Here is a 15646-nt window from a genome sequence, read left to right on the forward strand (position 1 = left end):
CGCAGCTCCGCATTAAAGGGCCCGCTAAACCCAGCACCAGGCGGAGGCAGGTACGTGGGTCCGCGCGAGTCTTCGCTTTCCTCGCTTCAGCACCCCCTCCTCGTTTCGTGGCCCACCCTCTCCCGGGACAGGACTGAGGCAGCGAGTTTCCGAGAACTCTGTTGGAGCTCCCGGGCACCCACTGGCTGTAGGAGGAAGGGGGAGCCTCAGGTTCTGCTACCCTCTTGCCTGAGTCTTTCAATGGAAGTTCGAAACCTGGGAGCGCTGGGGACAGGGAGGGAATACGGGCTCTAGGCGCTCCGGAACCCAGAGGCAGGTTGGATGCTGGGTGTGGGCGCTGCCGATTTTGCCTTGAGGCCAATTTTCCTGTCCCGGTGCGCCCATGGCGGTCTCGCCACTATGCACAAATCTCAATTACAGTAGTCGCCCCACCTTTGTCCGAGGTTTTGCTTTACACGGTTTCAGTGACTTGAGGTCTTCCATCTGAAATATTAAATGGAAATTCCAGAAATAAACAATGCGTGTTTTAAATTGTTTGAAGTTCTGAGCAGCCTGATGAAATCTCCCCGGACCTGCTCCCTCCTCCCTGGGGCAGAAATCATCCCTTTGTCCCACTTGTCCAGGCTGTATATGCTACCAGCTGGTTCATCACTTCTTGGTTATCAGATCCACTGTCAGGTACTGCAGTTCAAGTAACCTTTATTTTACTCGATAGTGGCCCCAAAGCGCAAGAGTAGTGATGCTGGTGATTCATATATGCCAAAGAGTAGGCATAAAATGCTTCCTTTAAGTGAGAAGGTGAAAGTTCTGGATTTAATAAGAGAAAAAAAATCATATGCCGAGGTTGCTAACATCTGTGGTAAGAACAAGTCAGTGAAGCCGTGAAAAAGGAAAAAGAAATGTGTGCTAGTTTTGCTGTCACACCTCCAACTGCAAGAGTTACAGCCACAGTGCATGATAAGTGCTAAGTGCTTAGTTAAGATGGAAAAGGCATTAAATTTGTGGGTAGAAGACATGAACAGAAAATGTGTTCTGATTGATGGCCATGTGTTAAGCCAGAAAGCACTGAGCCTATTAAGACTTCAGCAAGGGGTCCCCTGCAAAGGGTGACACCAAGCCACTTACTGCAATAAGGCGTGGTTACACAGATTCAGGAGTAGGTTTGGACTGAAAAATACAAAGATTACTAGAGAAGCTGTGTCTGCTGATGAAGAAGCTGCTGCCACATTTTTGGCAGAGCTGGCAAGTTGATTAAGGAGAAAGGATAGCAGCCAAAACAAGTTTTCATAGGTAGATATTTATGTTTAGGAAAAAACATAGTATATATAAGGTTCATAGTATCCTTGGTTTCAGGCATCTGCTGGGGGGTCTTAGAATGTATTCCCCGTGGATAAGAAGGGACTTCTATACTTGTGTTTTGGGTAATTTGCATTGTGATTTTACTCCCAGTCAACTTTCTTCTGCTATTTTTTTTTCAGAAGTCAAGTCAGACCCCTCCATGTGCCTGTTTTTGTTTCCCCTTTAAGATCTAAAATGCAAGGTCCCTGCCCTACCTTTCTTCAAATAGCATATGAAGATGCCTTAATATTTTATTCTGTCTCTGGCACCTTCCGTATCCCAATTTTGGGCAGCATGGAGCTGAGGACGTTAAATAATATTTTAGCTTAGCTTCAGTAGATTAAGTTCTATTAAAAATGGGCAGAATATTGAAATAGAGGCCTATTTTCAAAGTTTTCTGTACAGAAGTCAGGTAGGAGCAGTGGCCCCAGGAGAGATGTCTTGTTCCTACCGAGCGGTTAAGAACATGAACCTTAGACTGGGAAACACCTCTTCTGCCTGTACTAGCTGTGTATGACCTTGGACAGACTATTTCATCTCTTTAGGTTATAATTTCCTTACCTATATCATAAGCGTGATAAGATCCAGCTCATAGGGGGGACTACAGAGTAGATCATATGAGCTGATACCACAGTACCTTTAGCGGGGTGTCTGAAAAAAAGCGCTCCCTAAGTATTAGCTACATTCCACCTATTGTGTTATCATAAAATACCCTTTTGGCTGATCTATCAATGCATACTCCTCAGCCTTTCTTGATTTCCCTTGGCGTTCCCTGATTTTTTCTTCTTCGGGGGCTTCTTTGACCCAGAGAATATTTCAGAGCCTTCATTCCTACTGGCTTCAGGGCCAAGTTAAACTCTCCCACTTCCTTTTCCTGCTGGAGAGAACTACCAGTCGTTGAGCTCCTGCTGTGTGTCACGTGTTTTACATTTTATGCTGACCACAGTCATAGGAGGTTGGTATTGTTGGTCCTGGTGTCCGTTTAGGAAACTGAGGCTCAGAGAGTTTAAGTAATCTGCTCAAGATCACGCAGGAAGAAGCAGAGATGGAAACAGAGCCCTGGGGGCTGATTCCCAGCCCAGAACTGTCCCTCTGCCCCTCTTGTTGGGTGCAGTCCAGATAGAGCTGCCCTGCCTCCTTTGGCCATGACCTATTATCTGCCTGTGTCTCCCAGTCACAGTGCTGAGACTGAGATTGGGCTCAGACCTTTGGACTCTCCTTAGAGCATTTATTTCTTGCTCTCTTTCGTTACCTTTGCTTGGAACCAAACATTATCATCATTACTTGAGTAAGAACCAGAGAGACCCAATCATGGCTATGGCATCTACTAGAACCTGTAAAGGGGCCAGAACACTTACCCTTCAGGGGTGTTGTGAGAATGAAAAATCATCATGTCTTAACTGTGGGTCAGAGCGGCTGAGCTCCCCCCTTAGTCGTTATCCTTAATGCCATCCCCACTTCATTGCCACCTGTATGGCATACTTTACACATACTTACTCCTTTTGTTCTTTTTTCAATCCTACGCAGTGGGTTCGGAGTAGTGGTTAGAAGGATGGATTCTGGAACAAAACTGCTTAGGTTCAGATTTGGCTCTGCCACTTGCTATCTGTGTGACCTTAGACATGTGACTTAATCTCTCCGTGCCTCAGTTTCCTTTTTAAAAAAAAAAAAAACTTAAAAAAATTCTCACCCAAGGATATGTTTATTGATTTTAGACAGAGAAGAACAGGAGGGGGGAAAGAGAGAAACACTGAAGTGAAAGGGAAACATTCATTGGCTGCCTCCCATATGCGCCCCAACTGGGGATCAGACCCACAACCTAGGTGTGTACCCTGACAGGAAATCTAACCTGCAACCTTTTGGTGTATGGGACGATGTTCCAGCCAACTGAGCCACCTGGGCAGGGCTGTGCCTCAGTTTCTTCATGTATTCTTTAGGATAAAGGTGGTACTTCTCACACATTAAGTTAGAGGTTCATACAGTGATTTTTCCTTTGAAGGTGCCAGAGGGGGTAATATTATACTCCCCATGTTGGTTCAGGTTCTTGGAGAACTGAGAGCAAGATGGGACTAGATTAACTGGGGGAGGGAAAAAGAGGAGGGAGCTGGAGGAGACAGGGAACGCTGGTAGTCTGCTCGCTGTGAAGGAATACCAGAAGGAAGGCGGGATGGTAGGGAGGGTCCCAGGCTGCAGTGAGGTTGTGAGACAGTGTCTTTTGGGTGGGTGGGGAGTCCTGGAGTCTGGCAGAAGATCCCCAAATTGCTGGAATGGGTCTGTCTTCGTGTCCCTGCTGCGCTGAGTCATTGGATGGGAGTTGTTGGTGGGAAGTGTGGCCTTCCTGTGAACAAGCTGGGGGCATCGGTCAGTTATACTCCCTGCCTCAGGAGGCCTGAGAGGGTTAGGGGTGCCAAAGATCACACAGAAAGTCGGTGGCCAGGCCGGACTCCCTTGCTGCCTCTTCACTGGGAAGGCCATCTGGGCCTCCTGGGGAATGCCTGCGCCCTCAGGTGCCCGGCCAAGATCTCTAGCTCAGATTTCCCCTCTGGATTTCCCTCCTGAGCTGAGCAGGGAACAGAGCAGTTTCTGTTAGTGGTGAAGGCTTTCCCTGAAAGCTCGTGGGAGCATGGGTGTTGCTAAGTGGAGGTGTCTGTCAACCTTAACCACAGGATTGGTGGCAGAGGAGTCTGGCCTAAGAAGAAACTTGCGGCGGTTCAGGTTTCCTGGTGGCTTTGGCTGGGGCGTGTGTTTCAGGCACCTGTGGGAAGGCACGCGGCCAGCTCCACCATCTCTCTGACACTGAGCTTTGGGGGCTGGAGGGAAGAGGTGGGGGTGGGACACTTTGTCAGACAGCAGCTGGGACTCTGCCAGAGGTAGATGCCAGGGCACTCCTGGGGACGTGTCTGTGCAGGTCTGGGGGCGGGGGGGGGGGCCAGGGGCTCTGAGGTCAGACTGGTTTTCTACCTTCTAGGAGAGAAGTGTTGGGGGAGATAGGAAGGGGTGAAGTTGTAGTTTTGGCCTCATCTTCCCCTCACTTCCTCTACCTCAGAGTGCCCTGGAGGAAGGAGGCTGGCCGGTGGGGCTGCAGCCTCTTTCAGGCTTGGAACCTCTGGGAGGGGAGATCCCCTCTGAGGTCCCTGGAGTGGGCGCTATTGGCACCCTGGCTGGATCCCCTGAACAGGCTAGTACACCCCTCCCACAACGGCCCCCTTCTCCAGGGAATTCCTTTCAGCCTCAGGAGCCTGGGAGGTTAGGCCCTCCCTCCTTCCACATCACAGCTAATGACTGAATGATGAGGGGCTGGTGGTACAGAAAGGGCCCACCCCTTGCTTTTAGGTGGGACCCACTGTCTACCCCACCCTTCTCCCTTTACTTCCTCTCCTGAGGAAATCACAAACCCCTAGAATGAGAAAGTTAAAGATGCACTTATCACATGACATAGCTATCCCTCAGTGAGGTATCCACAAGTCTTGCGTTCACACTAAATTTGCACATGAATGTTTATAGCAGCTCTATTCTTTTCTGTCAAAACCAGGAAACCCAAATGTCCTTCAGTGAGTGGATGGAGAAACAGACTGTGGAAGGTCCATACAATGGAATACTGCTTGGCAAAAAATATAAAAAATAAGAAAGAAAGAGAGAAAGGAAGGAAGGAGGAAAGGAAGGAAGGGAGGGAGGGAGGGAAGAAAAAAATAAAGAACTACTGATATGCACAGCCAACTTGGATGAATCTTAGAAGCATTATGTTGAGTGAGGCCAATCTCAAAAGATTACATTCCAGCTCTAGCTATGAAGAACTTATTGATGGTTGTCAAGGGGTGAGGGACAGAGGAAGATGTGACTGGAAAGGGTAGCATATAGGAGATTTTTGGGGTGCAAATGGTGGTGACCATAAGAATCTATGCATGTATTAAATTTCATAAAACTATACACCAAAAAATTTTAGCATATGATAATTCATGTACACCCCTCTCTCTGCCTCAGGAAGCCCCTCAACTTTGGCCAGAATGGAGCAGCCCAAAGGGGTGGATTGGACGGTTATCATCCTTACATGCCAGTACAAGGACAGCGTCGAGGTCTTCCAGAGAGGTAGGGGATCCTCTCTCCTCACTCAGCCTTAAGGGGTGTGTTTGCAAGGTAGAACTCCCACCACACCTCTATAGCTCCAGGAGTCCGGCAGACCTGGGTTCAAACCCAGGCAATGCTTTTTTTGTAGCCATGTGACCCTTAGTACACAGACATATCCTGTCACTTCATTGAGACACAGTTTTCTCATCTGTAAAATGGGAATAATTGTATTTGATTCACAGAGTTGGGTAAAGCTCTAATGAGCTACTACACGAAAAGCTACTGGGTCAAAGAAAATAAAATAATAGTTATCAGTAGGTTTGCTTTAGGTACTTGGGACCAGGGCTGGGAGGCTGGGGGGCAGGTCCCAGCTGTGTTCTGACCACAGAGCTGGAAGTGCGCCAGAAACGAGAGCAGATCCCCGCCGGGACATTGTTACTGGCTGTGGAGGACCCTGAGACTCGTGTGGGCAGTGGAGGAGCCACCCTCAATGCCCTGCTGGTGGCTGCTGAGCACCTGAGTGCCCGGGCAGGCTTCACTGTGAGTGCTCTTATTGTTCCTTTGGTACCTGAGTGAATTTGTGTTGGGGTCTCTCCCCAGGCAAGACGGTGCCATCCTTGGGTGCCTTCTGCCCAGGCCTCTGTCAACTGCACTTTTTCACTCTTGACAGGTGGTCACATCTGACGTCCTGTACTCGGCCTGGATTCTCATCCTGCACACAGTTAGTAAAATGCTGGGGCTGGCACCATTGATCCTTGGGGTTGGACACACTTAAGGGGTGTGTTTGCAAGCTGTTTATTGCGTGAATCCAGAAGAATCAAAATCAGAATTGATGCAAGTGTCCAGGAATAGGGAACTGGCTAAAAATGAACAGCATATCCTCCTAGCAGAGTATTAGAAAGTGATTAATAGGTCCATCTAATTCTGTGTATTGACTGGAAAGAGACTCACCAGTTCTGCGACCCTGGACAAGTCAGTTGACCCTTTCTAGGCCTCAATTTCTGCATCTGTAAAATGAGGATGGCAACAATTCTTCATGTAGATATGCTGAGATGATCCATTAAATGCTTAAAACAGGGCCTGGCTTTATATAGTTCCCAATTTTATTTCCCTAATCGTACGTGTGTGTATGTGTGTGTATGTGTTAAGTTCTGTTGTTTCTACCTTTCATAATCTCATTTTTGTAAAAAAAAGAATATATGAATACCAATCTGGAAGGATATACCTCAAAATGAAGGGAATGATTATTATTCCTGAGAGATTGTTTTTCTTTTTGCCTACCTGTTATTTTCTAACAATTTACTATAATCATGTAATTGAAAAAAGTTACACAAGAAAACACTTTTTAAAAGTCCCCTAGCTGATGACTTTCTGCCCTTGCACAGCCTACGTAGGGTATCCCCAGGCTCTCTGCCCCAAGGGCTCTGTCCCCTGTCCCTGCTTCCCTCCAAGGGCCGAGACTTCCCCTTCGATGATTGTGGCCGGGCCTTTACCTGCCTCCCTGTGGAGAAGCCGCAGGCCCCCGTGGAGGCTGTGGTCTGCAACCTGGACCGCTTGCTGGACATCATGAGCTATCAGGTGAGGCCAGCAGGTGCCTTGGGGCCTTGTCCTTCTCTCCCTGCAGCACCAGCTAGTCTGTCCTGGCTCAGACGGGGCTCCAGGAAGAACAGTTCTGGGGTTTGCCTAGAATTAGAGTTGCTGGAAATTCGTGTTGGCAAAATGGGGTGGGGGGAGGTGTGGCCCCAGGAGGTGGGCAGGAGGATCTGGGGAGACCCCTGTTAACTCAGCAGCAAGAGTCTCTCTAGAGCATGAGAACAGGCTCGAGACGGGGCTGTGTGGCAGCAGAGGGAGGGCTGGGCCAGGCCACCAGCGGCACTCTCTCTCCCGCAGCTGGGCCCAGGCTCCCCGCCAGGTGTGTGGGTCTGCAGCACGGACATGCTGCTGTCTGTTCCTCCCAACCCAGGTGAGCCTGAGAAGGCTTGGGACCTCGTCCCCAGCCATAGCCGGAGTGGGCTGTGCATTTCCCGGCTCACTGTTTCTGGGCCTGGCCCACTGCCATGTTCAGAAGGAAACAGGGTGTGGAGGGTGAAGCCCAGACCCGGAGGCAGGGCTTCCCCTGTTGGGCCCCAGTCTCCCAGACTGTAGAATGGAGACACCAGTCCTGCCCCTTTTGCCCCAAAGGGCTTTGAGAGGGGAGGCGTCATTCGCCTAGAGGAATGTCCATTTGGCTTGGAAACCATATTTTCCTTTTAGAGGTTCCCAGATGCCCTTCCCCTGACCTCTTGCTTTTTTCTGGGTGGAGACTCTCTGCCTTGGGCTGGGACCCTCAGGGAGTCCCCTGACTGCCCCACCCACAGGGATCAGCTGGGATGGCTTCCGGGGAGCCAGAGTGATCGCCTTTCCAGGGAGCGTGACCTATGCCCGGAACCATGGCGTCTACCTCGCTGACTCCCAGGTACTGCCCCTGGGCCTCCTGGCCCTGTGCTCTGGGCAGCCTCTTGCCCTGGACTTCCTGGTACAGTCTGGGTTCGGAGGAGTTTCCTCCATGGCAACAGTGCTTGGGTTCCCTTAGTCTTTTGCCAGACTTGAATCGCACACGGACCTGTGCCAGGCTCTGCGCTCAGGCTACGGCTGTGAAGACAAGCAAAGCCCTTCTACTGCCGGGGGAACAGTGCTCCCTGGGAGCATGTGGGAATCTGTCCAGACTTGCATCCTAGGCTTTCATTTGGAGAACAGCCTTGCTGTATCTCTGTTCCTTTCCCTAACTCTGTTTTTTCCCCGACCCAGGGCTTCGTTTTGGACATTTACTATCAGGGCACCGAGACGGAGATACAACGGTGCGCCAGGCCTGATGGGCGGGTGCCATTGGTATGGCTTTGGGGAGCTCGTGGAAAAGGGAGGGTTTGCCTTCCGGCTTGGGGCAGAGCCCCGTTCCTTCTAGAAGATTCCAGGGCAAGATAGAACCAGAATCTGTGGTGGGGGAGCGGGCGGAGCCAGAATCTGAGGAAGAGGTCTTGTCCTAAACCAGAAAGGCTAGATCAGAATGTGAGCAAGTCCAGGAATGCAGTTGGGAGGAAGTCTGGAACCTGACTCATGCGGGTTGTTCTAGAACGAAGGACAAGGATAAGAGTGGTGGTTAAGGGTCTGGGACCAGATCATGGGGATGATGGAGGACTAGGTTTGGGAGGAGACCTTAAAATTCAGGGGGGCGTCTCAGAAGTGCCTTTATGGGGAATTCGCCTCCAGTAGGCCTGGAGCCTGGAGGCTGGAGAGGCCCAGAAGATGAAGGACCTTGCCTGGTACAGCAGCCAGCCTCGCTTGGCCCATCTTCATGTGTCTTTCCCAGCTCAGGCCCAAGCCTGGCCCCAGGGTCCCCCGACCTGACCCTCATGGGGGCTCCTCCAGGTCTCCGGGGTCGCCTTTTTCTCTGTGGAGACTGCTGAGCACCTCCTTGCCACCCACGTGAGCCCACCCCTGGACGCCTGCACCTACATGGGCTTGGACTCTGGAGCCCGACCTGTCCAGGTGACTGGGGGTGGGGGCTGCGGGCCCTGGTCTAGGGGAAAGGCCCCGACACTGGCAACCTGGCTATGTTACCTCAGGCTAGTCCCCTCCCCTCTCAGGGTCAGCGTCCCTGGGGATGGGACTGCCGCAGTTTGGCCTAGGAGCCCCTAATGGCTGTGCTTCCTACTCTTGCCTCAGCTGTCTCTATTTTTCGACATTCTGCTGTGCATGGCCCGGAACGTGAGCAAAGAGGACTTCCTGGCGGGGCGGCCCCCAGAGATGGGGCAAGGTGACACAGACGTCATGGGTTATCTTCAGGGTGCCCGGGCTGAGCTGTGGAGGGAGCTTCGTGATCAGCCCCTCACCATGGGTGCGTGTTGCCTCTCTGATCTCTGGGGTGGGGAGACCACGGGAGTAAGGACCTGCAGAATGAGGCTGCCTCCTGCCTGGTTCCCGGGCTCCTGGACCAGGCAGGCCCAGTGCATGTGCCGGAAAGTCGCCCTCTCCCAACCCAGAGCCTTGACACTGCCCGCCCCCCAAAGACAGCTCTCTTTTGCCTCATTCCTGGGCTCCAGTCCCTCTCTTTCCATTTTCTAGCTGTGTGACTTTGGGCAGGTTGCTGAACGTCTCTGGATTTTAGCGTTCCCTTGGGCACTATGGGCTCATCACCAAGCCTGCCCTCCCAAGGCCTGATGCAGATCTGGCATCAGAGCAGCCGCAAGCATAGGGTTGGGGTCAGTGCTTGTATCTTTACAGCATATATCCCCGATGGCAGCTACAGCTACATGAGCAACTCGGCCAGTGAGTTCCTGCACAGCCTCACGTTCCCCGGGGCTCCTAGGGCCCACGTGGTGCACTCCCAAGTAGAGGTAAGACCTGCCTGGAGGGAAGACCAGCAGAGGTGCCTTAGGACAGGTGGGACAGGGGCTCCTAAGAATGGGAAGGACTAGACCACACGTGGAACAGATTACCTATGAATGTAGGTGTTATTACCCCGATCGAAATGAGGCAGTGGAGGCTCAGATAGGTTAAGTAACTTGCCTAAGGCCACAGAGCCAGTGCGGGCCAAGCCAGGATTCTCCATCCAGGTCTGCCTGATTGAGAAGCTAGAGAAGACCCTGCACCCTTTCCCTGGGGTCTGCTTGGGGAGACACACACAGTTGAGGTGATGGGCCTAGGTCAGGGCCATGGTGCTGAGGAAGGGGGCAGACAGAGTTCAGAGGTGGCCCTCAGAGTAGTGGGGGTACTTGGACTGGTGGGGAAGGTTTTCTGGGGGAGCTGTCATCTGGTGGGACCTCCCTTAGTGAGTTCAGATTTGCTCCAGAGGACTCTGCAGGCAGGCGTGCCCCCGGGGGAACAGCATGAACAGGGCCGGTGGGCGTCGGCCAGAGGCTGGGGCCAGGGCAAGTGTGAAGAGGAATCTGGCTGCTGATGGGCCTGGGCTGGAGCCTTGGCTGTGGGGGAGGATTGGGACAGCCCCTGGACCCGGGCCCTCACGAGCTTCTCCCTGGCTTCCAAGGAGCCGCAGCTGCTGGGGGCTGGGAGCTCTGTGATCAGCTGTCTGCTGGAGGGCCCTGTCCAGCTGGGTCCTGGGAGTGTCCTGCAGCACTGCCATCTCCGGGTGAGGCCTGAGAGCAGGGCAGAGGGAGGGCAAGGCTGTGGGGGCCAGGTCCTGTGTGTGTCGGGGAGTGCCTGGAGCTGCACCACCCACCCAGGATGCCCACCGTCTCCTGCCAGGGCCCCCTTCACGTCGGCACCGGTTGCTTCCTGAGTGGCCTGGACACGGCTCAGTCTGAGGCGCTACATGGCTTGGAGCTGCATGACCTTGTCCTGCAGGGGCACCATGTGCGGCTGCATGGCACCCCGGTCCGTGCCTTCACCCTCGTTGGCCGTCTGGACAGCTGGGAAGTAGGTGCCACCCTGGGTTCCCTCACCCCAATCTTCAGGCTTTGGGGACCCCCCAGCCCAGCTCCCATTCCACTGTAGGGCTCGCTGAGTGCTGGCCTGAGGAATAGGCTGAGTCCAGTAGAGCATCACTGTGTCTTTATCTCCCCCTGATCCGCTCTGGCAGGTAGTCTGCCTGGGGATTTTTATCCCCACTTTATAGGCCAGAGATTGAGGTTCAAATTGAGGGAGGGGACCAGTCTTGGGCCGCAGAGCCAATTACAGTGGATTGGGCCTCGAGCTGGGATTCTGCACCAGGTTCCAGGTGTCTGGGCTGGAGTGCTGAGGCTCCGGGGCTTATCATAGTGTTTCAGATCTTGCTCTCGTATGTGTGGATCTCTCCTCCTGTCCCTTCTTGAGCAGCTCCCAGCCCTCTGGCCTTAGTGCCGCTAACCGCTTCCCGTGGTCTTGGAAGCCCTCATTGCTTCGTCTTCTTCCCCAGAGGCAGGGGACAGGAACATATCTCAACATGTCTTGGAGTGAATTCTTCCAGAAGACAGGCATACGGTGAGATTGACGGCCTTGGTGGGCTCTGTGGGCCTCAGCAGCCAGGGCGGCTGCTTCTTCGAGCCTCCTCTCTGCCTCTGCCCCAGAGCAGCACTTATACTCCCACCAGCCCAGGGAACCTGGGGTAGTTTGGGGCAGGCTGAGCCTCCCCAGCACCTTCCCCCTGGACAACAACTAATCCCTGGCTGTGCCCAGGCTTTGGGATTTTGTTCAGAGGCCTGGGAAAGGAGGCAGGGCAGTTTGCCTCCTCCCCTAAACTGCCTGCTTGTGCCACCTCAAAGAATTTGTGCTGCCCTTGGTGAATTAGCCAGCCCCCAGCTTACGGGCAGTCAGGGCTTGGTGAGGAATGGGAGCCCTTGCTTCCCTCCTGCTCATGTGCCTTCTTCCCTTGCCAGAAACTGGGACCTGTGGGACCCAGACACACCCTCCGCTGAGCGTTGCCTTCCCAGTGCCCGCCTCTTTCCTGTGCTCCATCCCTCAAGGGCCCTGGGGCCCCGGGACATGCTGTGGATGCTAGACCCCCAGGAGGATAGGGGTGAGGCCCTGTGGGCCTGGAGGGCCTCCTGGCGTCTGTCCTGGGAGCAGCTGCAGCCGTGTCTGGACCGGGCTGCCACGCTGGCCTCCCGCCGGGACCTGTTCTTCCACCAGGCCCTACATAAGGCACGCCATGTGCTAGAGGCCCAGCAGGACCTCAGCCTGCGCCCACTGATATGGGCCGCTGTCCGTGAGGGCTGTCCTGGGCCTCTGCTTGCCACGCTGGACCAGGGTGAGTATTCTGGATCTCAGTGCTGGGAAGCTGGATCCAGCATCACCTGCCCTTTGGGTTGATGACCTGAGGGTAGTAGGGAGACATGAGACTTCAAAGCAGGGAAGGAACACAGTGGAGCTTGCTTTTAGGTTTCTGGGAAGCTGCATCCTTGTCAGTAGGGTTTTTAGTGAAAGGCCGAGGTCTGGTCCTGAGCCTCTGGGTCGTATGTGTGTCCTCAGTACTGGGAGCTGAGACGTAGGTGCCAGAGCCCCAGGGGGATTGTGGCTGACTCCACCTGAGGGCTGGGCACACGGGCTGGGGCTCCCTAATGGTCCCAGTGACTGTGGAAAATGATCCCTATTGAAGTTGTTCGCCTACAGCCACACAGCTAGTTGGGCGTGGGGCTGAGACTGAAGCCAGGTCGCTTGACTCGAGTCTGAGATCTTAGCCACTCTGGGTGTCTTAGGTGCGGGTGAAGAGGCACGGCTGGGCTGGGGCTGGCACAATGAGGAGAACTTTGCCAAGCAGAGGAGTGGGGTGTGCATTCACAGGCAAGGATACAACTTGGGCAAAAGTGAAGACTCGTGAGGGACCTGGAGTGTCTGGGGACTGTGGAATAGTCTTTCAGGGAAGAGGGCATGTGGGGTAGGTCCCACCCCCAATCACCCCGACTTCTGGCCCCTCAGTTGCAGCTGGCGCTGGAGACCCAGGAGTGGCGGCCAGAGCGCTGGCCTGTGTGGCAGATGTACTGGGCTGCATGGCAGAAGGCCAGGGTGGCTTACGGAGTGGACCAGCTGGCAATCCTGAGTGGACTCGGCCCTTCTCGTACCTGGAGCGTGGAGACCTGGCTGGGGGTGTGAAGGCACTTGCCCAGGAGCGGGACAAGTGGCTGAGGAGGTGGGTGCTAATGATATCAGAACCCCTGGAGAAGACTGGTTATTCTTGTAGGTGGAAACCCAGAGAGGTGGGGTGGGGTGAACTCGGGCCACCCAGGGCAGGCAGGTCCCCAAGCCCAGGCAGTCTGCCCCCAGCCTAGGGCTCTGTGCTGATACCCGTCCCTTCCCTCTTGGCAGACCAGCCTTGCTAGTGCGAGCTGCCCGCCACTACGAGGGGGCTGAGCAGATCCTGATCCGCCAAGCTGTGATGTCAGCCCAGCACTTTGTCTCCACACAGCCGGTGGAGCTACCGGCACCTGGGCAGTGGGTGGTGGCTGACTGCCCGGCTCGCGTGGATTTCTCTGGTGAGCCCGTTGGGCAGGGGGGAGGGTAGCCACCCCAGAGCTGGACTCTTAAGGCCCGCATGATCAGCTTGGTCTTGTCAACTGCTACAGGAGGATGGAGCGACACGCCACCCCTGGCCTATGAGCTTGGCGGGGCAGTGCTGGGCCTGGCCGTGCGAGTGGATGGCTGCCGGCCCATTGGGGCCAGGGCTCGCCGCATCTCGGAGCCTGAACTGTGGCTGGCAGTGGGGCCTCAGCAGGATGAGATGGCCATGAAGATAGTGTGCCGGAGCCTGGAGGACCTGCAGGATTACTGCCAGCCCCATGCTCCAGGTCAGGGCACCCAGGACATCTGCTAGCAGGGATGGCACACACAGCTAGCGGGGGTGGAGGGTAGGGGCAGAACCCTGGAGATCCTGGGGGCCTGGCCTGAGAACTAGCGAGTCTGGCTGGGGAGCCCTGAGGTCACCCTGTCCAGGCACGCGCAGGTGCAGGAAGTAGAGCTGGCACATTTGCCCACATTGGGGAACCCAGAAGTCTTTTTGTGGCTTGGGGGTAGGACCTGCACTATTGCTGGAATTTTTGTCCCTCAGATGAGCCCCCATGCTGCGCTGGGAAACAGTAGAGGTGAGGTAGTATGTCTTCCTCTGTCTCCGGAGACCAAATTCCTTGCTGGGTACTGATCCCTTTGCAGGGGCCCTGCTGAAGGCAGCCTTTATCTGTGCGGGGATCGTGCAAGTCCGCTCCAAGCTCTCTCTGAGTGAGCAGTTACTGCGCACCTTTGGGGGTGGCTTTGAGCTGCACACCTGGTCTGAGCTGCCCCATGGCTCTGGCCTTGGTGAGTGGGCCCTGTACCCCTGCTGCCAACCACTCCATCCGCGCACTCGAGCCTCGCCTTCCATCTTCCTCACTGCCTCTGCCCAAGACGGAGTGGGCGGAGCGGGGCGGGGCTGGGCAGGGCAGCGCGGTTTCATGCCTGACCCCTCCTCCCTGCCTCACCCCTCCTCCCTGCGGTCCAGGCACCAGCAGTATCTTGGCGGGCACTGCCCTGGCCGCCTTGCAGCGGGCCGCGGGCCGCATGGTGAGCACGGAGGCCCTGATCCATGCAGTGCTGCACCTGGAGCAGGTGCTCACCACAGGTATGGGACTGTCCCTGGTGGGAGGTCACTGGCATTTTTCCAAGAGTTTTCCGAGGCTCCTTGGGCTTGCAGACAGCCCCATAACTGTGCTGCTCCTTTAGGGTGGAGCTGGGGAGAACTGGAGTTTGGAGCAGGGGACAGGACCTTCAGCCTGCCTTTCCAGCCCACTTGTCCCTTCCTTGGGCTCTGGTCATTTGTGCCCACCTCCCCTGCCTGCCGCACTGAGGGCCCAGAACATGGCTGCGACCATAGGGGAATGTTAATGGCACCAGGCTTTTCCCTCCTCTCACCACCACGGCCCCTTGGACTCCATGCACAATGGGGAGCAGTCACATTTTTGGCCCAATCCTAGGGTGCTTTGGTTACCCCAGGATCCCAGGCTTCATTCCCATTATGATTCTGGGCAGGAAACTGTCACAAAGATGTATAGATGCTGATGATGCTGTCTTTTCTGGTCACTTACCAGCCCACCCTCCCCTTCCTTTCATTGTAATGACTCATATCGCATAATAGGTCGTTTTTAGCAAGAGGGGCAGATAGAGAGGCCTTTTCAGTTTTCTTCTGAGATGTACCATTCAAATCCTTTATTTGGTCAACTGACAGCTATTGAGTATCCACTCCGTGTTGGGCTCTGGGGATAAAATGAGCAAAAACAGGGCCCTTGGTCTCAAAGGTAATGTGGTCTATTGGGGACAGACATTAACCAATCACTACTCAAAGGAATGTAGAATTATAAGCTGCACTTGATGCTCTGAAGGAGAGGAGTGCCATCAGGGAGTTGACATTCGGGCCCTGCCACTAAACACAGTGTTTTGGCTGTAAAGTTCCAGGTGCCTCCTGCCATTTGCATTTTACATATACTTTAAACTCTTGTAGGCCCTTCCCCAAATACCAAGGGTCTATCCCAGAACAATCTCAAGTTTTATTTTTACAGAGCTGCAAGAGAAAAAGAGATCCATACCTTTCATTACTAAAGCAAGATGTGAACAAGCTCTTTCAAGTTTGATAAACGAGGCTGAAAGCTTATTTCCAGAAAAGAGAGGGAGCAGGGGTCAGTTAGGCTGCATGGAAAGCCCTCTATCACCTCTCCTTGGGGAGAGGTGAGTGCAAGGTCTTACCCTTCGATGTGGTTTACCTCAGCTCCACTAACCATGAGGTCTGCAGTATAACTTGGACTTGTGC

At 54.1% G+C, this 15646-nt stretch overlaps 1 protein-coding gene across 1 annotated transcript in view; it reads left to right on the top strand.

Moving 5' to 3' along the window:
* Positions 1-15646, top strand: part of FCSK (fucose kinase) — a 17270-nt gene continuing 1624 nt past the window's right edge. The window contains 20 exon segments of the mRNA XM_054579204.1: positions 1-50; positions 5320-5424; positions 5792-5943; positions 6074-6124; positions 6856-6981; positions 7294-7366; positions 7761-7858; positions 8191-8271; positions 8809-8928; positions 9106-9277; positions 9664-9776; positions 10427-10528; positions 10645-10815; positions 11294-11358; positions 11754-12124; positions 12793-13003; positions 13180-13346; positions 13437-13658; positions 14020-14163; positions 14345-14464. Of these exon segments, the coding sequence (XP_054435179.1) occupies positions 5343-5424; positions 5792-5943; positions 6074-6124; positions 6856-6981; positions 7294-7366; positions 7761-7858; positions 8191-8271; positions 8809-8928; positions 9106-9277; positions 9664-9776; positions 10427-10528; positions 10645-10815; positions 11294-11358; positions 11754-12124; positions 12793-13003; positions 13180-13346; positions 13437-13658; positions 14020-14163; positions 14345-14464 (2641 nt within the window). The 5' untranslated portion in view covers positions 1-50; positions 5320-5342.

This window comes from Pteronotus mesoamericanus, unplaced genomic scaffold, assembly GCF_021234165.1.
Source record: "Pteronotus mesoamericanus isolate MK-2021 breed Mesoamerican mustached bat unplaced genomic scaffold, CSHL_Meso_final contig_52, whole genome shotgun sequence".
NCBI classification, from domain to species: Eukaryota; Metazoa; Chordata; class Mammalia; order Chiroptera; family Mormoopidae; genus Pteronotus; species Pteronotus mesoamericanus.